This window comes from Lactuca serriola, chromosome 3, assembly GCF_051521515.1.
Source record: "Lactuca serriola cultivar US96UC23 chromosome 3, Lser_US96UC23_V15, whole genome shotgun sequence".
Taxonomy (NCBI): domain Eukaryota; kingdom Viridiplantae; phylum Streptophyta; class Magnoliopsida; order Asterales; family Asteraceae; genus Lactuca; species Lactuca serriola.
Window position 1 is genome coordinate 20,169,100 of NC_136410.1, and position 21,435 is coordinate 20,190,534.

The window sequence follows — 21,435 nt, forward strand, 5'->3', positions numbered from 1 at the left end:
AGTATCCCAGGTTACCTTATAATTCATGGCCTTAAGGTAATGGTTTTTCACCAGCAAATTACATTGTATGCTGGAACCCACTCTCGGAGTCACACTGTTTTAGACCTTGCTAGACGTATCATTCATTTGATACTGTCTGGGGTCTGTATTCACTGTATTCACTATATTCACTATTTTAGACCTTGCTAGACGTATCATTCATTTGATATTGTATGGGGTCTGTGTTCACTGTTTTAGACCTTACTAGCTGTCCCTTTCATTTGGTACCGTCTGGGGTCTGTGTCTCTTTATGTTAGACTGAGCCAGGCATGTCGTTCATTCAATACCCTCCTGGAGTCTATGATTCCTTTTGCCTTAGTCAGCAGTACTCACTGCTGAGGCATATGTTATTTTCCCTAATTCCTCTTGCTTTCCTTAATAATCAAATTCTGTATTTTGTTAATGATAGCGATTAAGGGAAAAACTACTTTTTACCACATAACTCCGTCCAGTCTTGGTAGAAGACTGCTTTTATTAAAGAAAATATAGGATTTTCTAGAAAACACACTAATGTAATAGATACACTGAAACTACCACTTTTATTAAAGTTATTTGGATAAAATGCCACTAAATGCTTATGAACTCACCAGCATTTGTAAAAATGCTGATACTCGCTTTTCAAATAACTTGTATTCTCAGGTCAGCATTAGACAGGTACATCCCCGGAACTGTTGATGAAGATAGCTTAGTACCATGTTGTACTTGTATTATTGCCTGTATTACTTTGATGTATTGTAAAGCAAACTATGTAAAACTATTACTATTAATGCAATGGTTGTTGTACTTTGATTACTATAATGCATGTGTTGTGATACTTGACATGGCGTCATCCACCCCAGAACGTTTCCGTCGTTCTGGTTTTGGGGTGTGACAGGAAGGCCATCACAATCAGAGCTAATAATTTACTGAAAATTTGACCGATTACCTGTTAGGATCCATATACTGTTCATTCATCGGGGAAAATCATTACAACAGCTTCGCCTTCGTATTCGGGTGTTCCTCTTAAATTATCAATCATCCAAAAACTGCAAGCATATATAAATTATCAAACATTGGGGTTTTATTTGGTGTTTATGTTATTCTATACTGCAAAAAAGGGGGGGGGGGTTGAAATTACTTATTTCATTATTCTTGGATTCAATTAGATTGAAGGATTACCATAAAATCAATTGACATGAACTCATGAGATGATCTAATGTTTGAATATGTTTGTACATTCTTGTGTGAAATCTGAAATTAAAGATTGTTATATGCTTATGAGATCAAATTTTATTTTGTATGATGAAATCACATATATGTGTTCTTGTTTATAAAAGAGTGTTTTATGTTGTTGAAAATATGATGAAATCACATTTAGGTGTTTTTGTTTATAAAAGATTGTTAAAGATTGTTGTATGCTTATAAAATCAATTCATAATGTGTTTTTGTTTATAAAAGATTGTTATATGCTTATGAGAACAAAATTTATTTTGTATGAGGAAATCACATTAATGTTTTTTTGTTATGTTGTTGAAAATATGATGAAATCACAATTTTGCTTGATTTATTTGTAAACATGTGTTATGTGGATGATTTATTTGTAAATGTGTGTTATGTGAATGATTTAGTTACTTTTTTCTTTCTTTTTTACAATAGACATGACAGATAAAAGAACTAGGGTTAGTTGGAAGTCGGAATTGGTGGACAAAACTTTTTTGGAATCGTGTATACAAGAATCAACAAGTAATGGCCGGGAGGGTAGTGGCCTAAAAGCAAGCTCATGGGCTGTGGTCGCGGAGCAATTGAAAACAGATCATAATTTTGTTGTCGACAAAAAACAAATGAAAAACCGATACGACTATTTAAAAGCAAAGTATGCAGTGTGGTTAAAACTTAAAAACAAAACAGGAAATATTTACAATCCCGTAACAAATTCTTTTAACATGACTAATGAAGAATGGGAAGCGGAAGCGAAGGTGTATATATATATATATATATACATATTTTTTAAATTAGATTATTTTTTTACTACTTTAACAATATTTATTAAATTTTCAAACAATTGAACAAGTATGTAGATAAGCTGAGAAATGCACCCCTCCCTTGCCCTAATCTTTTTACCCAACTATTTGATGGGGCGACCTCGACCGGTGTTCACAGTTGGGGGCCATCTTCGACACTACCTCATCCCAATGAAACCTTCAGTACACATGATTTTGAGGATACAGAGATGGAAGAGCCGACACCTCATCCAGATACCCCAAGCTCAACCGTACCTCAACCTACTAGTGAGGAATCATCTGGGCGGACAAAAAACAAAGGGGGCAAACGAAATGGTCCTAAAGAAACCACACTTGATGATGAGTTGAAAGAAGTTGGAAAAGAAATTATCAAGGCTGCACAAGCATTCACGGAAGCAAATAATCTTGACAAGGAGATGGATGCTTGTATGGCAAGGTTGACAAGCTTGGAGTGGGGAGAATATGATCCGAAATACACCACTGCTCTTATGTTATTTGCTGAAAGTGCTGGCAATAGGAAAATTTGGTTGCGCCTTAACTTGTCAACTTGTGAGTCGTGGGTAACAAATGCGGGAAGAAAGTTTGGATTAGTTGGTTGACTTTAGTATGTTATGGTTTATTGTTTGACTTTAGTATGTTATGGTTCATTGTTTGACATTAGTATGTTATGGTTTGTTGTTTGACTTTAGTATGTTATGGTTTATTTATGTTATGGATTGTTTTCTTAGGTGCACTTATGTTATATGAATTTATATGTTATGGAATGTTATGCTTTTAGTATTCACATGTTACGGTTTGTTATGTTATTGATTTAAATGAAAATTTTATTTGACATCTAACAGGACACATGGATAAAGAAGTTGATTTTTTATATTTCCTTATATTCTCGTGGTATTGGTTGATGTTGGTCCGACAAAGGCAAAGAATAATTAAAAGAATAAGAGCTAGCGAACAGGTAGCAAAGGGGTATGTGTATACGCAAGATTTGATACACGGATGTCCTATACAATGTTACGATATGATACGTCTTTCACAAGATGCATTTGTACTATTATGCAATCACTTTACAGAGAGAAATTGGTTGCAATGTAGTAGGACGGTAAGCGTTGAAGAGAAGATGACTATGTTTTTACATGTTATAGGACATAATGAACGTTTTCGAGTTGTTAAAGAAAGATTTCATCACTCCACACAAACGATCCATCAATGTTTTCATGAGGTCTTACGTGCAATGATGTGTTTTGCACAAGAAATTATAGTACCAAACTCGTCTACTCCAACAAGAAATACCTCAGAACGACATAGGCGGCTAATGCGCATATTTCCCGGAGCAATAGGTGCACTCGATGGAACACTTATACATGCAGTTGTGCCCGTTGATCAACAAACTCGTTATAGGGGAAGAGGAAAAGGTGAATGTTATCAAAATGTAATTGGAATTTGTAATTTTGATATGATATTCACCTTTTTATGGGCTAGATGGGAGGGCATAACACATGATTCTAAAGTTTTGAAAGAAGTTGCATTTAACCCGACTTCCGGATTTCCATTCCCTCCACCAGGTTTGTATCTTTACTATATGTTTTATTATCTATATTATTTATATGATCATTTTTAATCATCTACAGATAAATATTACCTTTATGATGCTGCATACACCAACACCCGTGGATTTGTGGCTCCCTACCGCAATACTAGGTATTGGTTAGCAGATTTTCGAAGAAACAGAGCTTTAACTAAGGAAGAAAGGTTCAATCATGCTCATGCACAACTTAGAAATATCATTGAACGAGCTTATGGTGTATTGAAGGCGAGATTTCCAATTTTAAAACGAATGGCTCCTTATCCTTTTCCAGTGCAAAGAGATATAGTCATTGCTTGTGTTGCGATCCATAATTTTATAAGGAAATATGATATTCAAGATGACTTATTTACGAACTTTGAACAAAACATTATGGTTACTCCTAATGTGGGTGGTGGAGGAAGTGAGGGCCAAAACATAGAAGGCATAGAATGGGGTTCAGAAGTCATTGACTATATGACTACTTTCCGTGACCATATTGCTAATCAGTTACTTTCAAATGGTTCACGTTAAATGATATACTTTTTAATTATGTATGACAATTTGTATTTGGATTTTGTATTACACTTTGTATTTGGATTTTAATTGATGTATGTTTAATTTGGATTTTATATGATAATTTGTGTTTTTATAATTATTTTATCCAACACAAGAAACAACAAAAGGGTAATATGGTCATTTTTTCATTCAGCACAATCATTCAGATAAATTATCAAACAGCATAAACTCAGTCAGATATGAACTCAGTCAGCATTTCTAACCCAGTCAGCTTCTAACCCAATTAGTTCTAATCCAATCAGCAACTATCAAACGACTCCTAAGATGATACAGACTACACATCATAGGCACATTGAGGAAAAATATAATCCAATGTTTCCTTTTGACTTAATGTAGAAAAAAAAAAGACTTAATACAGAAAGTTAGGAAGTAAGCAAAAAAAAGTGAAGATGGTTTTATGAATGGACAAAAATAGACATACATCCTTGTATGCCTTCAGTTGTGCCTCATGCAAACACCTCCATTGAATTACCTTCTTTTCCAGTTAAATTCTCCAATGACACTGAGAGGTTGCAACATATTAATTGAATAAGGATTGGTTATGTTTCATCTAGATCAAACGATTGGTTGATCTACAGTTTAAGATCCGAATCTTACATGTTCTTGTATGTGTTATTATATTTATGAGGAAACTAGTTATCAGGTTTGATAAAAATCGACTTTATAAATTATTATAGTGCTTTCGTTTTTTCTTTCCTATCATTTTAATCTAGTTCGAGGGTAGTTTTGGTTTTTTGAGAAATATTACATGAATTTTTTAGGCTGATTTCACCACTCTAATGTCCACGCAGGAAAGAGGTTTTGGGATTAGACATGGATTTAAGAGGCTATGAAGATTAAAGATTTAAATTAGGCTATGCATTCTACATCTCCATCTATGGATAGAGTATGTCCCTCTTTATTTTTTTGTTATTAATTTAGATATCTATGATAGTTTTAGTTAAATAGATTTCAATTTCCCTAATTGTTTTGTTTAGTGCTTGTTGATTGATTTTTTACTCTTTCATTTTAACGCATTCGGTTTTTATAATAAATGTTTGTTTTACTTAAAGTGAATTCCTTTTTTAGCTTTTGGTTGTGTAATGTCAAACAAATCATTGTTGAAGTTTTAAAGAGTTATAAGACAACTTATTACTAAGATTACCTCTTGATTTTGAGTTTTACGTTGATTTTGCAATAATCACTTTGAACGATCGCATACAAATGTTGTCTTATTAAGAATGTTATGGTATAATGTAATAATGGATGCTTAATCTACAATCAACACAATTTTTATTTCCTTTCAAAGTTGAAAAGTAACTCAAGTAGAGTCTTAGGTAGCTTCAGCATATAGACATATGGCCTTTGTATTCTTAACATTGGTCTATTTTGTTATTATATTTTAGCAAAAAGATGGTGATGATGAAAGTGGAACTGGTTACATGATCCCCATTAACATCTTTTACTTTATAGATGTCAAAGTGACCCAATATGGTGATGTTGGTTCAACATTCATCCATACAATGTTTGGTGGATAGTTACGAGGCAATACATTCTAAAGGTTTTGACCATTTTTTTTTATTTCTTGTACCTCAAGACTATTTTTTTTTCACCAAAAACTATCATGTTACTTGGCAATATTCTCCAACAATGTGTATTAAAATCAATGAACCTGGCCTTCTGTTTATATATAGGTGAAAAAACTTGATAAAGATTAATCATATTGGAATTGCAACAAAGGAAAAACTTAAGAAAGTTGTTGCATGGGTGGTGAGAGTGGAACCTATTCCCAATTAGCATCGGTTGCACAACTACAAGGTATTGCTAGTGGCTAAGTTGATAAAAAAAATCAATAATTCAGTGGGTAAATCTATAAGATGATGAACGTACGTTATGTTTATCTGTATTTTAACAATGGTGAAACTTTTGAACCATGTTAACTTTCATTGATTGTCTTTTTTATTTGGGAAAATAACTTGTAAGGGTAATGAAGTATTAGACTTGTACAGAAAATACCATTGAACTTTTTTTTTGTACACATATCACCAATCAACTATAGCTTTTGTACACATATTACCATTAAGCTTCACCTTTGTTCAAAAAATACCATTATGTTACCAGTAATAGTAGGTCACCAGCCACGTAACATGTCACGTGGCTGCTGATGTGGATTTTATTGTATATTATGTACACATTATATCATTAAACTATTTTTTGGACACATTATACCATTAAACTTTTTTTTTGTGTACATTTTACCAATAAACTTTTTGTACATATTTTACCATTAATCTTATATAATTTATTCAAAAAATATCATTTCAAAAAATACATATTTTTACATAAAATGGGTTTTCCATCACCTATTGTGACTCCATGATTTTGTAAGGTTTGGGGGAAACGGTTTGTTTTTTACAATGATACTAATGACTTTCTTTTACAACTACATTGTGAATTTATGTTGGTCATACATCAATTGAAACCCACAAGGTTTGAACCTGAGACTTTTATCTGGAGCGGCGAAGAAATACGCAATTGTTCATTATTTTAGCTAATGTCTAATAAATAAACATATTCTTATAATTCATTTTCTTAGGAAACTACGTTTGAGACACACTTATAAACCGATGAAACATTTTGTACATGTTACCTTATTATAATCCCCCCCCCCCCCCCTCTCTTCTTGATTATGGTTGATGATTAAAAAAGTGCATTGAAATTATGTCGTTTACCGATAGGAAAATGACTTATAATGATAAGTTTACTAAAATTTAGAAAATCAGTAAAATCCACATCAGGTGATGGGAAACCTACTTTTATGTAACAATATGTATTTTTTGAAATGATATTTTTTTCAATAAGTTATATAACATTAATCGTAAAATGTGTACAAAAAAAAGTTTAATGGTAAAATGTGTACAAAAAAGTTTAATGGTATAATGTGTACAAAAAATAGTTTAATGGTATAATGTGTACATAATAAACAGTAAAATCCACGTCAGCAGCCACGTGGCATGCTACGTGGCTAATGACCTATTATTACCGGTAATATAATGGTATTTTTTGAACAAATGTGAAGTTTAATGGTCATATATGTACAAAAGTTATAGTTGATCGGTGATGTGTGTACAAAAAAAAGTACAATTGTATTTTTTGTACAAGTCTAATACTTTGTTACCCTTACAAGTCATTTTCCCTTTTTATTTATGTTACCCTCAACATTTACATTGGGTCATTTTGTTTTTTTGTAAATTTAATTCTAATTGGGTGCTTAATTTTGTTAATATAGGTTTGACAATCCAGGAGGAAAAAGACAAACGTTTTGGAGAAAAAAAGACGGTTTTGAAGAAGCTGGGGTAAGTTACTGTTTTTCGTCCCGAAGAGCATATTGGTATTGTATGGGGATTAGACTAGATTAGAGATAGAACTGTCATTTATGAGTTTATGCAGGATTAGATTAGGATCAATGATAGAATGGTCATTTACTTATTGTTACATGATGAAATTAGGATCAAGGATAGAACAGTCATTTATGTATGGTTGAACAATAAGCGGTCAACACCGTGGAAACAAACAAGAAATCAATTCTAAGCTTCCATTTGAACGGTCATTTATGTATTCTTGAAACTTTAGCCAAACCATGACACCAAATTTTTTTATATAAAGGTGACACACGAAACACCTTCGGAACGTGCCCACTAGTTGTCATATTAATGAAAATGTTAGTTTGCACTTGTAGACTCGTTTCGTTTGACAGCGAAGTGGTGTTGGGCTGTTGGCCTAATTGAACTCTAAAGTCATATGGATCCCCAATACCAATGATGAACTAAACCAACTGGGCCTAGGCTTGGTCCGAGATTATTCTTAAATGTGTAATGCAACTAGTTTAACTACTTTTCTATTTCAAAAATACATTATTTTTGTAAAACCAAGATAAAAATATTTGAATTTTCTTTTTAAATATAATCTTTACTAACATTTTACTCATGGATTTATGATTCTTCGAGTTACTTTTTATTTCAAAATCACTATACAACATGATACTAATAAAAATCTTAGTATGTTCATAGTTTTGACATTTACGTAATGTATTCTTTACGATAAATAGATGGGAAGGTTACCTTTTTATATGTATGTCATATTTTCATATTCAAGCTTTTATGTTCTTACTAATAAAATATTTATATGTTCGTATATCGTTAACGATACACTAACAAGATAAAGACCATAACTCGTGTTGTCGTTTTGCTAACTCTTGTAACGATCAAACGAGGAAAATGTTAGATGCATATGTGAATTGTTTGTTTTTACTTTTTAGACATTCATATATCTTTTTAGACATCCATATATGCGAGTTTTTTTTTTGTTTTCAGACATTCATTAATATCCCAATTCTAGCAAAGAAAAAAACATAATTGAGGCTGCAGAATTTTCTGCCTTCCTGACTTTTGACCTCTCTTCTCCCTTCATGAAAAATATTTTATCAGAAAGTTCAATTTGCACCGATGCTATATATCTTCTATCGTGTGCAGGACCCAATTCGTGCTCAATTCTGCAAGAAAAAAAAACACTAAAACTAAACGGATTTTATAATTAATTCGGTTTCCATCTTTAATTAATCTCACATGATCTAGTTTAATAATAAAAGCAAAATATTAAACATACCTGTAAGTCGCTTTTGGCCACCTTCTCCTGATACAAAGTTCATGTATTTTTCGTTTAGCACCTTTAATCTCAGTAACTTCACCAGAATTACCTTTCATTTGCAAACTTATTGCATCAGTAGTTCTTTTTAGCCTTGTTAACTTAGATAGAGCAACCTCAGCTGCATGAAGCTTAGCATTCTCTTTATTCTCTGAAGAGCCAGAGGCAATAAACTTTCCATCTACATATACACTTGCAATGTTTATTTCACCTGAAAAAAAAAAAAGGTATATATAATATTAGTTTTATAGAGCAAAAATTCTGCATTTTAGAAATAAGTTCTAACCTTGCCTCGAGTTCTTTATCTCAACACCTTTCCCTTCTTTTTGACATGCCTCGTATAGCATGGTAACAGGCTGTGGCCGTTTCTCAAGAACATTTAACATAACCATCGGTTCAAGTAACTCTCTAATTACCTGAAAACAAAAAAAGTCGAAAGAATTTAATCACTCCAATATCTAATTAGTCAAAAGTTGTTTGTAATCATTAATCGAATTGAAGAGATGTATAGGATCACAGCCACTCACCTCCCATAAGATTTGAAAATTGAAATCACAATCTTGAAATACAGCTCCAGTAATCGATTCAACGATATCCGCAAGCACCTTTGGAGCTTTCATCTGTCCACCATGCACCACCATCTCTTCTTCTCCTTCTTCTTCAACCGCTATCACAAATTCCCTAACCTAATATCAACAACCACCATTTCTCCAATTTCAATTACAAATAATAACGGATATAAATGCATAAATATATGGATTTTTTGTAAATAAAGAAACAGAGCATGTATATAATTATAGATAGCAATACCTTGTCATTAAGAGAGCTGGTTTTGTGGCGGACATATTTGTAAAGGCCGTTGCGGACCGCCACACGTGCGAGTTTTTCGGTACTGATATTGGCGGCTCGGAGGAGAGAGATTTGACCGGGGTCAAGTTCAGGGTAAGCCAAGTAGACAAATTTAGTGATGAGGACTCCAAGAACAGAATCCCCAAGGATTTCCAGACGTTGGTAGGATTGAGACTCAGTGTATGAAGAATGTGTTAAGGCTTCTTCTAACAGTTTTTTGTTCTTGAAGGTGTATTTCAATATGGATTCAACAGCTGAAATGGAATCATCCATGTTCCTCATGAATTGACTGGAACCGGATGATTGAGTATCTTGTGGGGCCATGTCGATGTTGTATGTGTACACAATCTTCTCCTCCGATTCTACATCTGGGACCATTTTTCTCTTTTTTGATTGAGAATTTGAATTCGACATGTCTAGCTATAAAGTAGGATGTTATAATAGGAACAAACAAATTCATAATTTTATATATAATAAAGAAAAATCTTGTTTTCTTGGAGTTTATTATACTCGTATGGCCTTACCTGATGTGCATGCAATCCAAGGAAGGCCGAGATCCAATAGTGTAGCGCAAGAACCTATTATAGTTTTTGATCTAAATAAGAGTATTACCTATTTTCTGCATATTCTATAATTCTCTGATGACATCACATACCTACTTGGCGGAATCTTTAGGAAATCTGTGTTATATAAATGATATCAATTCCCCCTTTCTTTCTCATATGGAATTCCCAATAAAAGACGCAGAAAATGGGTAATACATTTATTTAGACTAAAATAGCTTCTAGTGGTACACTATTGGACCTCGACATCCCATGGATACGACACATATATAATTGTGTCACCTATGAATATAGTAAGGATGTAAATGTCATATTATGCAACTTAAAAAAGAATAATCATGTTAGTGTATTGTATGAGAATATTATAGGAGTAGTCTAGATCCAAGTTTCATTGTCTCCATGATCACTCTATCACTACCCGACTAGACTTGATTTTAACTACAAAACTGAAAAATTATTTTATTGAATTCAAATTTTCATTACAATCATGTCCAAAATAAAATATTTCATCTCTCTTAAGTCTTAACCAAAAGGACAAGTGTTCAATCAAAGATGTGTTCAATCACATAAACCATACATGAAAAGGTTACCTTCACTTAAATTCAAAAGTATAGAATCCTGGCTCAAATCGATCAAAAAGAGTAAAAGTGTTGAGATATACCAGAAAAATCACAATCTCAGTTTTGAATGATTTATAATGGGAAAAAAAAAAGTTTAATTTGTTTCAACACGCAGCTCAAGATGGATCGTTTTGTCATGAAAAGAATAAATGGGGGATGGTGAATAAAGAAACGAAGTTGAAGGACTACGAATGGATAAAGCGTTAGTTTTTTTTTTTCGAAATCTTTTTGCTCAAAAGTTTTTCCATCTCATCTAAGCTTTTATTTTGATTGTAAAATAGCTTTATGAAATTGTACCAAAAGGTTTCCTCTAGAGTGAAGATTTAAAACAAAGTCATAGCGACAGTTTAAAGAAACTAATCAATCATGCTTCATCAAATATCATTCCTGAAGGTTTTCAATGTATTTTGAGCTACAAAAAGTCATGAAATCAGCTTAAGCATAAACCTAACACCTGGTTCATGATATTGAAAAGATTGTTTCTGTGCACAAACTAGCAATTAACCAAGTTATCTTCAACAAAAAAAAAAAAAAGACAGAATGATAAACTATTCACTTGGACAAAAACGTTTGTAAAATCTCCAAAGAACTAGTTATTCTAATCCGAATCCAACATTGTCTACAGAAACACAATCAAAACGATGGATAAAGTGAAAACTCGGGTTACCTTGTAGCAAAGAATGCTGCGGCGACTGGTGAGTGAGGATTGAGGAAAGGATGAAGATAATGAGAAAAGAAGTTAGGGTTTCTGTTCTTATGGAAATCCAGAATGCATTTCCTAGGAGTATAAATTCCAGCTTTAGCCATTTTGGTGAAGCCTTTCACAGTGTATTCAGGATCAATTGCAGCTTTATGAATTGCCATTTTGGTGATATGATTCGTACAACACAGACCAAGAAATGAACTCACAAAAAACTTCAACGACGACTGATAACTTTTCCGTTTAATCATAACCATCACAGAACAAAAACAATAAATAACTGAAAGTCTAAAAAAATTGTAATATCGTTGATGCTAAAAATTATAAAAAAAAATAAAGTATCTGTATATAAAAGTTTTTTTTTTTTTTTTCATAAGAGTTGTATAATATAATCTTTTAAACCATAAATGGTTGTATAATATAATATTTTAAAGGCAGAATTTCACTCTTCCTAAACATTTAAATATTGTATTTGTCCGGCCTAAATTTTACATATTGTATTTACCATTCTTAATGTTTTTTAATATCATATATATCCAAATCTATATTTTTGATAATTTTTATTGATTTATAATTCTTTTTCATAATCATAAATCATTATAATTAAGAAAACATTATAAATGGACAATAATGTCCTTAGTTTTAAATTCCAGTACACGCAGGGGCGGATTTATTATGGTGCCCATAGTGGCACCGGCAACCCCTAATTTTTCCAGACGCAATGTAAAAATTTTCGATTTTTTATTAATGTACATCTACAAAAAAATGATTATATTATTATTATAGTTCACAAAAACTATCAAAAATTGAATGGTTGAGTTGGTTTAATGCGTCTCTCGATACACATCTTCTCCTAAATGCCCCGGGTTCAAGTCCCTTTCTCAACATTTTTTTTTATTTTCACGCCAATTACAGTTCTCAAAATCTTCACAAAACTAATTTGGGCGCATTTCCAATTCTCAAATTTTTTGATATCTTTCTCCCTCTCCACGATCAAAGACACCACAACATAGGTACACTATTTCTCTCTTTCTCCCACTTTAATCCAAAAATACAAACTTCATCATGGAGAGATATGAAGAACGACAACCCTCTTTAAGAGACCATCGGGAGAGAAGAAGCACCGCCACCAGAATTCATCTAAGCGCTAGGTATATCTCCACCATAACAGAAACAACAATTTCGTTTTTAATGTTCTAGTGTTGAACTTAAATGCAGTTAGGATTTACCTTTTTTGATGTTTTAGGGTTAAGAACAATTATTGAACAGGGAATCTTTTGTGAATTTGGAAACCATTTTAGGCGAGAACTACAACTCTCAAATTTCTAGTGAATTAGGGTTTCTTTGTTTTTGAAAATACACTGTGATATTTCTGAGTTATTTACATTGGTTTTCTTTGTTTGATATTTGTTACATGTGAGTTTCTTATTGATCTTATTTAAGAGGGTGTGAGTAAGTGAGTTCATAGCAATTTTTCTATGAAGTAGACATTTTTTTTTCTTCATCAGTAATTGCTAGATCTACACATTAAAGAAGAAAGACCAAAAGGAAAAATGATTATGACAAGGTAGGCAAATTTCTTTAAATGTACTATAGATATGTTGGGTGTATTACCTGAATATGTTGGGTGTATTACCTTAATACACAAGTCAGTATGGCTATTATAGAATTGAGTATCAACTGTACCTTTACTTCCAAAGTATTAGATTACCTTTTCCTTATTTTTAATTCTCTAATTTGATTGAATTGCCCATTTTCCCTCTCAAGTTTACCATTTCCTTATACATAAGTCATGGGTTTGTTAATCTTGACCGATCCAATATGAACCCGACCCAACACGAACTTGTTTTCCAGGTCTATGTTGTTATTTAATCGGGTTTTTTTGTGCTGCTAGATATTTCTGCGTCCGCCCCTGCACACACGTTCACAGGAGAATTCAATCGCTGCTTTTTATTACGTTTATGCTCTTGTTAATACTTCCTTCTGATCGCACAACAAAGCATCGTTATTCCCATTGTTGTGAACAAAATGTTTGCTTGCTTACCTTTTGACAAAAAGCACAACCTAGATTACGGTTCTTACTAATTGGTCCAATTTATAAGCACTTTACAAGAATAAAGCTACCTGCACCTGTAATTTGGATTAATTTGTGTGAATTTGTAAGTCAAGTTGTTTATTAAAAGTTATTAACATTCAACATTCTATTAATCAAGCCTTAGACAAATCTGTGTTCAATTCCTAATTAGCAAAAAGCAAAAAGAATGAATCAATAAATTTGAGCCTTGGTTATCAGATTCTTTATTTTGAAGCTTGTTGTATTCTTTATTGCGTACACGACCACAACCACAACAACCACCCGGTTTCTTTCCCGCGTACACAGCCACAGCGACAACAACGTCCTAGCAACGGTTTCTTCGGGAGGCGGAGCGATCTCCGACGACTTCTTCATTGATCGGTTTCTCCCGGAGGCGGACAGAGCTTGCGATTCGTTGAATGACAAGGTAACTTCATCACTGATCGACATAGGCTATGGGGATTTGAGGGGAGGGGTACGATCAATCTATCCAGATAGGCAAAAGGGTTTTATGATGAAAGGGCATTATGGTCCATTCATTTTTTATTTTAATTTTAACGATTTAAGAATATAAAAATGGATTATTAAATGTTAAAAAAAATAGATTTGCGTATATATGATATTAAAAAACATTTAAAATGGAAAATACGATATTTAGAGTTTAGGTTGGACAACTACGATATTTAGATGTTTAGCAAGGCATATACGAAATTATGCCTATTTTAAACCATAAATGGTTGTTTACGAAGAAAAAAACTTTGTGTACAAACTAGCTATAAAAAGAATTTCATTATGTTGTTTTTAAAACTATTAAATTATTAGTATTTTTTTGATTTTTGTTATATTAATAGTTTATTGTTAGAAAAGTCTTATTATTTTATCTTTGTTTTTAAAAAAATTTCAACTTTTACTTTTTAATAGAAAATTTCCAATTATCTAATATTTTTGCCAACATTAATGGAAAAAATCTAATGAAAATTATGATTTTTCATAAACTACAACAAAATAATAAGATTTTTCTAACAATAATTCTATTGATATTTCACATTCCAACTATCTACATGAAATTATAGAGATTATATGTCATTGTTTATTTAAACTGAGACAAAATTGAAAAAATGGTCCCCGTGGTTTTTTATTTTATGTGGTTATGGTCCAAACGTTTGAAAAGTTGTAGATTTGGTCCTTTTCAACAAGTTTTATTGTGGTTTTGGTCCCTCATCCATTAAGTTTAACTGGTTGGCTGTTAAGTTTTTTAAAATGACAATTTTACCTTCAGGGACCATTTTCGCAGTTTCGTCTTTTACCATACCATAATGACCATTTTTGCATACATTCTTTTTTATTTTATTGAAGTATTATATATTAATAAATATTATTTTTAATATGTAATATTATATATTAATAAATATTATTTTATTGGATTATTAATTTGTTATAGTTGATTTTTTTTGTTAGAGTAATTCTTTTTATTGAATTATTATATATCAATACATATAGTTTTTAATATATAATATTTATATCATAATAAATATTATATTATTAGATTATTATTATCTTTTAGTTAATTTTTGTAATTTCTTTTTAATATATAATATTTATTGGATTATTTCTTTTAATTTATTATTTTATTCATATACTAAATATTGTTTTATTGGATTATTATTTTATTTTAGTTAATTCTTTTTAAAAAAAATTGTCGAAGTAATTATTTTTTATTGAATTATTATATATCAATACATATAGTTTTTAATATATAATATTTATATCATAATAAATATTATATTATTGGATTGTTATTATCTTTTAGTTAATTTTTGTAATTTCTTTTTTTTAAACTATTTTTTATTAGATTATTATTTTAATTTATTATTTTCTTCATATATTAACTATTATTTTATCAGATTATAATAATAGTTCTTGTTAATTTTATTGGTTCCACCACAAAGTCATGGGATACGGAAAATCGTCGTCTCTCATCATCGAAATCGTTAGGATCGCTGCCAAGCACTTTCATTTCTAGCTTATAATGAGAAACCATTGGGAAAATACCACCACCACCACCACCACTTATAAATGTTATCGGGTTTGTTGCACATTATGTTTCTAGTGGATTACGAAGAGGTTGTCGCAGGTGGCTACCAACAATGTCGGGTAGAATAGGGTATGGTATCTATTGAACCTCCGACGAAGGTGTTTGGAGGTGATCCTGCTAATTTTTGATGATGATAAGCGACACTTTTACGTATTTCGGCGACTTTATGGTGAAACTAATAAAATTAAAAACAATTAATAGTATACATTCAAAATAAAATAATAATCCAATAAGATAATATTTATTATATTAAAAAAATAATAAATTAAAAGTAATATTTCAATAAATTAATAATTCAAAAAAAACAAATTACAAAAATTAATAATCCAATAATGTATTATTTATTATGATGTAAATATTATATATTAAAAATAATATTTGTTGATATACAATAATCTAATAAAAAAGAATTGTTGTAACAAAAAGAAATTATAAAAAGAATCAACTAAATGAAATTAATAATCCAATAAAATAATGTTTCGTAATATGTAATAATCCAATAATATAATATTTATTATGATATAAATATTATATATTAAAAACTATATGTATTGGTATATAATAATTTAATAAAAAAAAATTACTCCAACAATTTTTTACAAAAAATCAACTAAAATAAATGAATAATCCAATAAAAAATATTTATTAATATATAATATTATATATTAAAAATAATATCTATTATATAATACTTCATTAAAATAAAAAAGAATGTATGCAAAAATAGCCTTTGGTTATAGTATAGTAAAAAGCAAAACTGTAAAAATGGTCATTGGGGGTAAAATTGTCATTTTAAGAAACTTAACGGATGAGGGACCAAAACCACAACAAAACTTGTTGAAAATGACCAAATTTACAACTTTACAAACGTTTGGACCGTAACCACATAAAATAAGAAACCACGGGGACTATGCAGTTTTGTCTTGAACTTATAAAGTAGAGAACAATTATAGTTTCTAGAAAAATAATGATGTTACAGATTAAAAAAAATGATGGCAATTTATAGAATATCAATAATGTTTATGAAAATTAATAGTAGCATATAATCAATTTAGTTCCACGTCGGTCCTACGATCGGTTTTCTTAGATTTACGATTACAAAACATTAATTTAATTAAAATAAAAAATATAATAGTTTGAATAAATATTATTTTTGGCATGGTAATAATAACAGGGAAACCATTAGCTATAGGTGGACACGGTACGTTTCAACACAATTATCGGTCAAACCGAAAAAATAAAACGCAAATGTGGTTATTCCAACCACGAAATCGAATGATATAGTTATTTTAGAAGTGTGTTTTTTATGATTTCATGTGTTTGCGGTTCTTTTTAATAATGTAGATTTTGTGCAGCTTTTTGTGTGGTTTTAAACACAATTAAACATTTTAGATTTCATAAAACTTGTTTGGGCATTTGAAAATTTTTTTTTCCACGCATTTTATGAGTTATAAGACTTTGTTGTAATATAAAAAATAATAATAATAAGATAATAACTTAAAACACAACCAATTGATTTAATATTAGCCATGAGACCGTGAGAGACTATGAGACCGTGAGAGAATTGAGAGCCTCAGAGTAAGGGGTTGCACGAAAGACTCGAGCATTACTCTGAGTTATGGTGCGGTGATCAATTGATTTAACATCATGTTCAAAGTTTCACTATCGGATCCTCTTTTTAATACATAATATATTAATAATTAAGTAACAAATAATTAAATAGTATATAACATTATGTAATTTATTGTATATATCAGTGCATTTCATTTTTTTTATTCGGTTTGTCGTTCGATTACTCTTTGCAAAACTAAAAACCTCACAGTATTGAAATTTTTTATTTTTTACATAACTAAAAACCGTACCAATCGGTTTTAGTTTCGATTTTTTTTCAGTTTTAGTTAGTGCAGTTTTTTCAGGGTTTCTGTCTACGGGTTTGGGTTTTTTCACCAATTGTTGGTGATTTTAGTGTCACAATGTCATTTTAGTACAACAAGATTTAAAAATTACCAATAGTAATTCAATTCTTGATTTTATTACAAGTTAAAAGGTATAAGGTCTACGCTAGTATAAACGAATTTGATCTCAGTTCAACCAAATGACATTGATCAAGTGGGTTGCGTCGCCCCCTTGCGGGGTCCTAGGGGCAACACTCCTAGCATGGTCTAAGGGGGTACTACCCTAGTGGAGGTCCCTGAAAAATGTTATGGAAAATCTTATTTTCGGAATATATTGCTCATAATTATCTTTGAAACCACATCCCTTATTTATGGGACAAAATCAACATTTTTTAACAATCGATTTTTGGTAAGTTTCCTTTTAGCCCCTTTAATGAAAATTGTTAACATTTTGGTCATTGGATGGTACACGGGATGTACTCTATGAGTACGCTTAGTGTACTAGCCCATTCCTGATCGTTGGTTTCACCCACGTACGTGGATTACGCATGGCGTACATGGTGCAGGGGCAAACCCTAATTTATAGGGTTTGCACCCTAGTTAAACATCATTATAGCACCTTTTTGACATTTTTTACTAGCATTCATCTCCCTATACCTTGAAAACGAAACCTTAAGTGCATTTGGTGAGATTTGATCTTGAAAACGTGTTTGTTGGTGTTTTATAGTGAAGAAGAAGAAGAAGATCACTTTAAGGAACAACTTGAGCTTGTAGATCCAGAGATACCTTCACATTTGCAAGTCTTTTGAGGTAAAAAGCTCTCACCATGATGGTCTTTTGTGCTAGATCTAGTTTATGGTGTTATTTGTGCACTTTTGAGTCTTTTGACTGAAAGTTGAACTTTTGATCTACTAAAGAAGCGATGGATGCTAGATCTTAGCTCCATTAAGGCCCTATGCTCATAAAAATGCAAACTTTATGGAGGATATTGGTCCTTGCAAGCATTAAGATCTTTATTAAGATCCTTTTTGAGTTTTGAGTCCCATTAAGCCATGCATGAGTGTAAAGTTGCCAACTTTACGTGATAAGTCACCCTTAGGGACCAAATCTGAGAATTTGGCAAAAGGTCTTAACTGTATAAGTGCTTAATGAAGAGGACTAGTAGTCAGGGGAGTATATTGGGGGTATTAGTTGAGTATGCCCCATGTACTCAATAGATGGGCTCTTGGGCTTGGCGTTCACGGTTGTGGGCCATGCTTTGGACTTTGAAGATTGGACCTTGATAGGGCTTTAGACTTCTGATTTGGGCTTTTGTCTAGTATTTTAGGCTTCCTTGGATTTAGGCCCATGATGGGTTTTAGGCCTAATTTGGAAGATTGAGCCATAACTGGGCTTTGGGTTTCCATTTAAGATTTGGGCCTTTTAAGTAGTTGGGTTGGGCCTTGGTTTTAGTCCAAGTAAGAAAAAGGGTAAAATGGTCTCTTACCCTAGTTACGGGCTAAGTAGCTTAGATTCTTGGTTATGGGTCGGGATCCAATTGTTAATTGGATATTATTTGATGATGATAGCGCAAGGATTTTCCAGACCAACAGACAGATTTATTTGGGTGTTTCAGCAGCTAGATGTGAGTTTACTCACTATGTTTAGCGGGTCGAAGGCACCAATGCCGACCCATGGTTTGTTATGTTTAGGATGCTAGATGTAACGTCCCACAATTATGAGGTAAAATTTTCATTTTTAATTCAACCAAACATTAATTATGTTTAAGTCAACATTCAATATTTGCTTATCCAATATTCAGAAGTACTTTTATAAGAAACGGTTATCAGAGTACAATCCCAAAATCTTCATAACGCGGAAACATGGGTGGATGTGTTGCGATCAAATCGGGCCCTTCCCTTTCGAACCGAAAGTACCTGAAACCATAACCATAAAAATAGTAAGCACGAAGCTTAGTAAGTTCCTCAAAATACTACATACCTTACATAAGAAAGTGAATGCTATGGGCCAAATCATCGTCTTACAATCGTTTCCTGCCTTGGGCCAAATCATGTTCTCCCCTTGCAATGTTGAGGGCTAAATCCCGGTCTTTCATACAAGTGCTAAGGCCTAGATCGCGGTCTTTCATACAATTGCCAGGGGCTATATCCTAGTCTTTCATACAATTGCCAAGGGATAAATCCTGATCTTTCATGCAAGCATCAAAAGACAAATCGCATTCCACATAGAAAATAATGGGCCGAAATTGGTGCATTCGACCCATGGATATGGTGAGAAAACTCACCTTAATCCATTGATAGTTAGATAACTGCTCAAACCGCTGAACCAGATAACCTCGCACCAACTAATCAATAAATACAATCTTAATCAATAATTAACCCGATAACCCAAAATCCGAGGCCCACTCTATAAACCATATTCCTAAAGGGTAAAAGACAATTTTACCCTTTTCTTACTTGTTCCATAACCAAGGCCAATCCCAAAATGCATAAAAATCCCAAAACCCAAAATGGCAATCCAAAGCCCAAATCAAAAGTAACAAAAGCCCATTATGGTCCAATAACCCGATTAGGCCCCAAAACCATCACGAACCTACTTCCAAGAAAACCCTAAATCCATCCATGGCCCAAAGTCCAAAGTCCAATGGCCCAACAAGGCCCAAGTCTTAAAAAGCCCAAAATAGAAAACTGGGGAGTACGCCCTGCGTACCAGAATGGTACACCCAACGTACCCACCCTCTACGCACAGAGTACAAGTCCCTAGTGAACAAAATCAGCATTACGATGAGCGTACACTTACGTATGCCCATCGTACTCCTCCAGGGTCCAAAAATCCAAAATAAGCTCTTAATGGTTAAGAAAATGACTTCCATACTCTAATATGACCCTAGTGAGATGTCTTAACACGAAAAGTTGGCAAGTTCAGTCCTTTGCAAGGCTTAATGGGACCAAAACTTTAATACTATCCATAATAATCACCCACACTCATGCATGCACCACAAGAACTCATCAAGATGACATTTTTATGAACAAGGGACTTCCTAAAGGCCAAGATCCAACATTCTAAGCTCTTAGAGTAGCTCATAATCACAAGGATAACTTTAAGGACCAAAACGAACCCAAATTACTCCTTAAATTAGATCTAACACCTAAAGTCATCAAGATAGAAACTTTATACCTCCAAAATGTTGGTCAATATGCAACAAGCTTGGATCCAAAAGCTTCAAGCAATTCCACACTTCTCTAAGAAGTTCCTTCTTCCTCTATGAACACCTAAAATCATGAAATACCACCAAAAGCTCAAAAGCCACACAAATGGGGGTTAGGGTTTCAATTCTAGGGTTTAGAGGGATGGAGGCTGGAGATAATAGAGTTTGGTGGTGAGTTAAGGAGCTTAAATAGGGTCCAAGACCCTAAATTAGGGTTTGGGTCTGACTGGAGTATGCCCATCTTACTTCATTGTACACCCAATGTACTCCATAAGGCACGTACGATCATATGGCATAGGACACCCAACATACACCATAGTACACCCCTCTTACTGACCTTAACCCTAAAACCATGAATCTTCCGAAGGCCATAACTTCTTCGTTATAAGTCTGTTTCCAACAATCCTTATATCCACGAAGAGGTAACAGGAAGCTTTACACTTCTATAAAATCATACTTTCCTTAAAACTACTCGAACAAAAATTCAAATTCCATAAAATCCTGAACTAACACTTTACCGAAATACTCCTTGGCTCCAAAACACAAACCAAATTTCCCGGATCATCCAA

General features: G+C 32.4%; 3 protein-coding genes across 5 annotated transcripts in view; 2 read left to right on the plus strand and 1 right to left on the minus strand.

Moving 5' to 3' along the window:
• Positions 1–21,435, plus strand: part of LOC145091632 (metal tolerance protein A1-like) — a 130,517-nt gene that overhangs the window by 19,736 nt on the left and 89,346 nt on the right. The window lies entirely within an intron of this gene.
• LOC145095070 (uncharacterized) lies at positions 1,677–4,134 on the plus strand. The gene is made up of 5 exons (XM_079033011.1): positions 1,677–1,994; positions 2,090–2,549; positions 2,882–3,005; positions 3,519–3,601; positions 3,668–4,134. Exons 1-5 carry the CDS (start codon positions 1,677–1,679, stop codon positions 4,132–4,134), a joined length of 1,452 nt encoding a protein of 483 aa, XP_078889137.1.
• LOC145091630 (ribonuclease 3-like protein 2) lies at positions 8,429–11,829 on the minus strand. Of its 3 annotated transcripts, none has more exons than XM_079029391.1 (6): positions 11,562–11,829; positions 9,673–10,131; positions 9,390–9,548; positions 9,149–9,278; positions 8,824–9,073; positions 8,429–8,710 (listed from the first exon to the last, which is right to left on the minus strand). In XM_079029391.1, the coding sequence occupies exons 2-6, from the start codon at positions 10,123–10,125 to the stop codon at positions 8,539–8,541; spliced, it is 1,164 nt and encodes a 387-aa protein (XP_078885517.1). In that variant the 5' UTR covers positions 10,126–10,131; positions 11,562–11,829; the 3' UTR covers positions 8,429–8,538. The 3 variants fall into 3 exon arrangements, with proteins under 3 accessions (XP_078885517.1, XP_078885516.1, XP_078885515.1); XM_079029390.1 differs by having other exon boundaries at positions 8,429–8,728; XM_079029389.1 differs by having other exon boundaries at positions 8,429–8,734.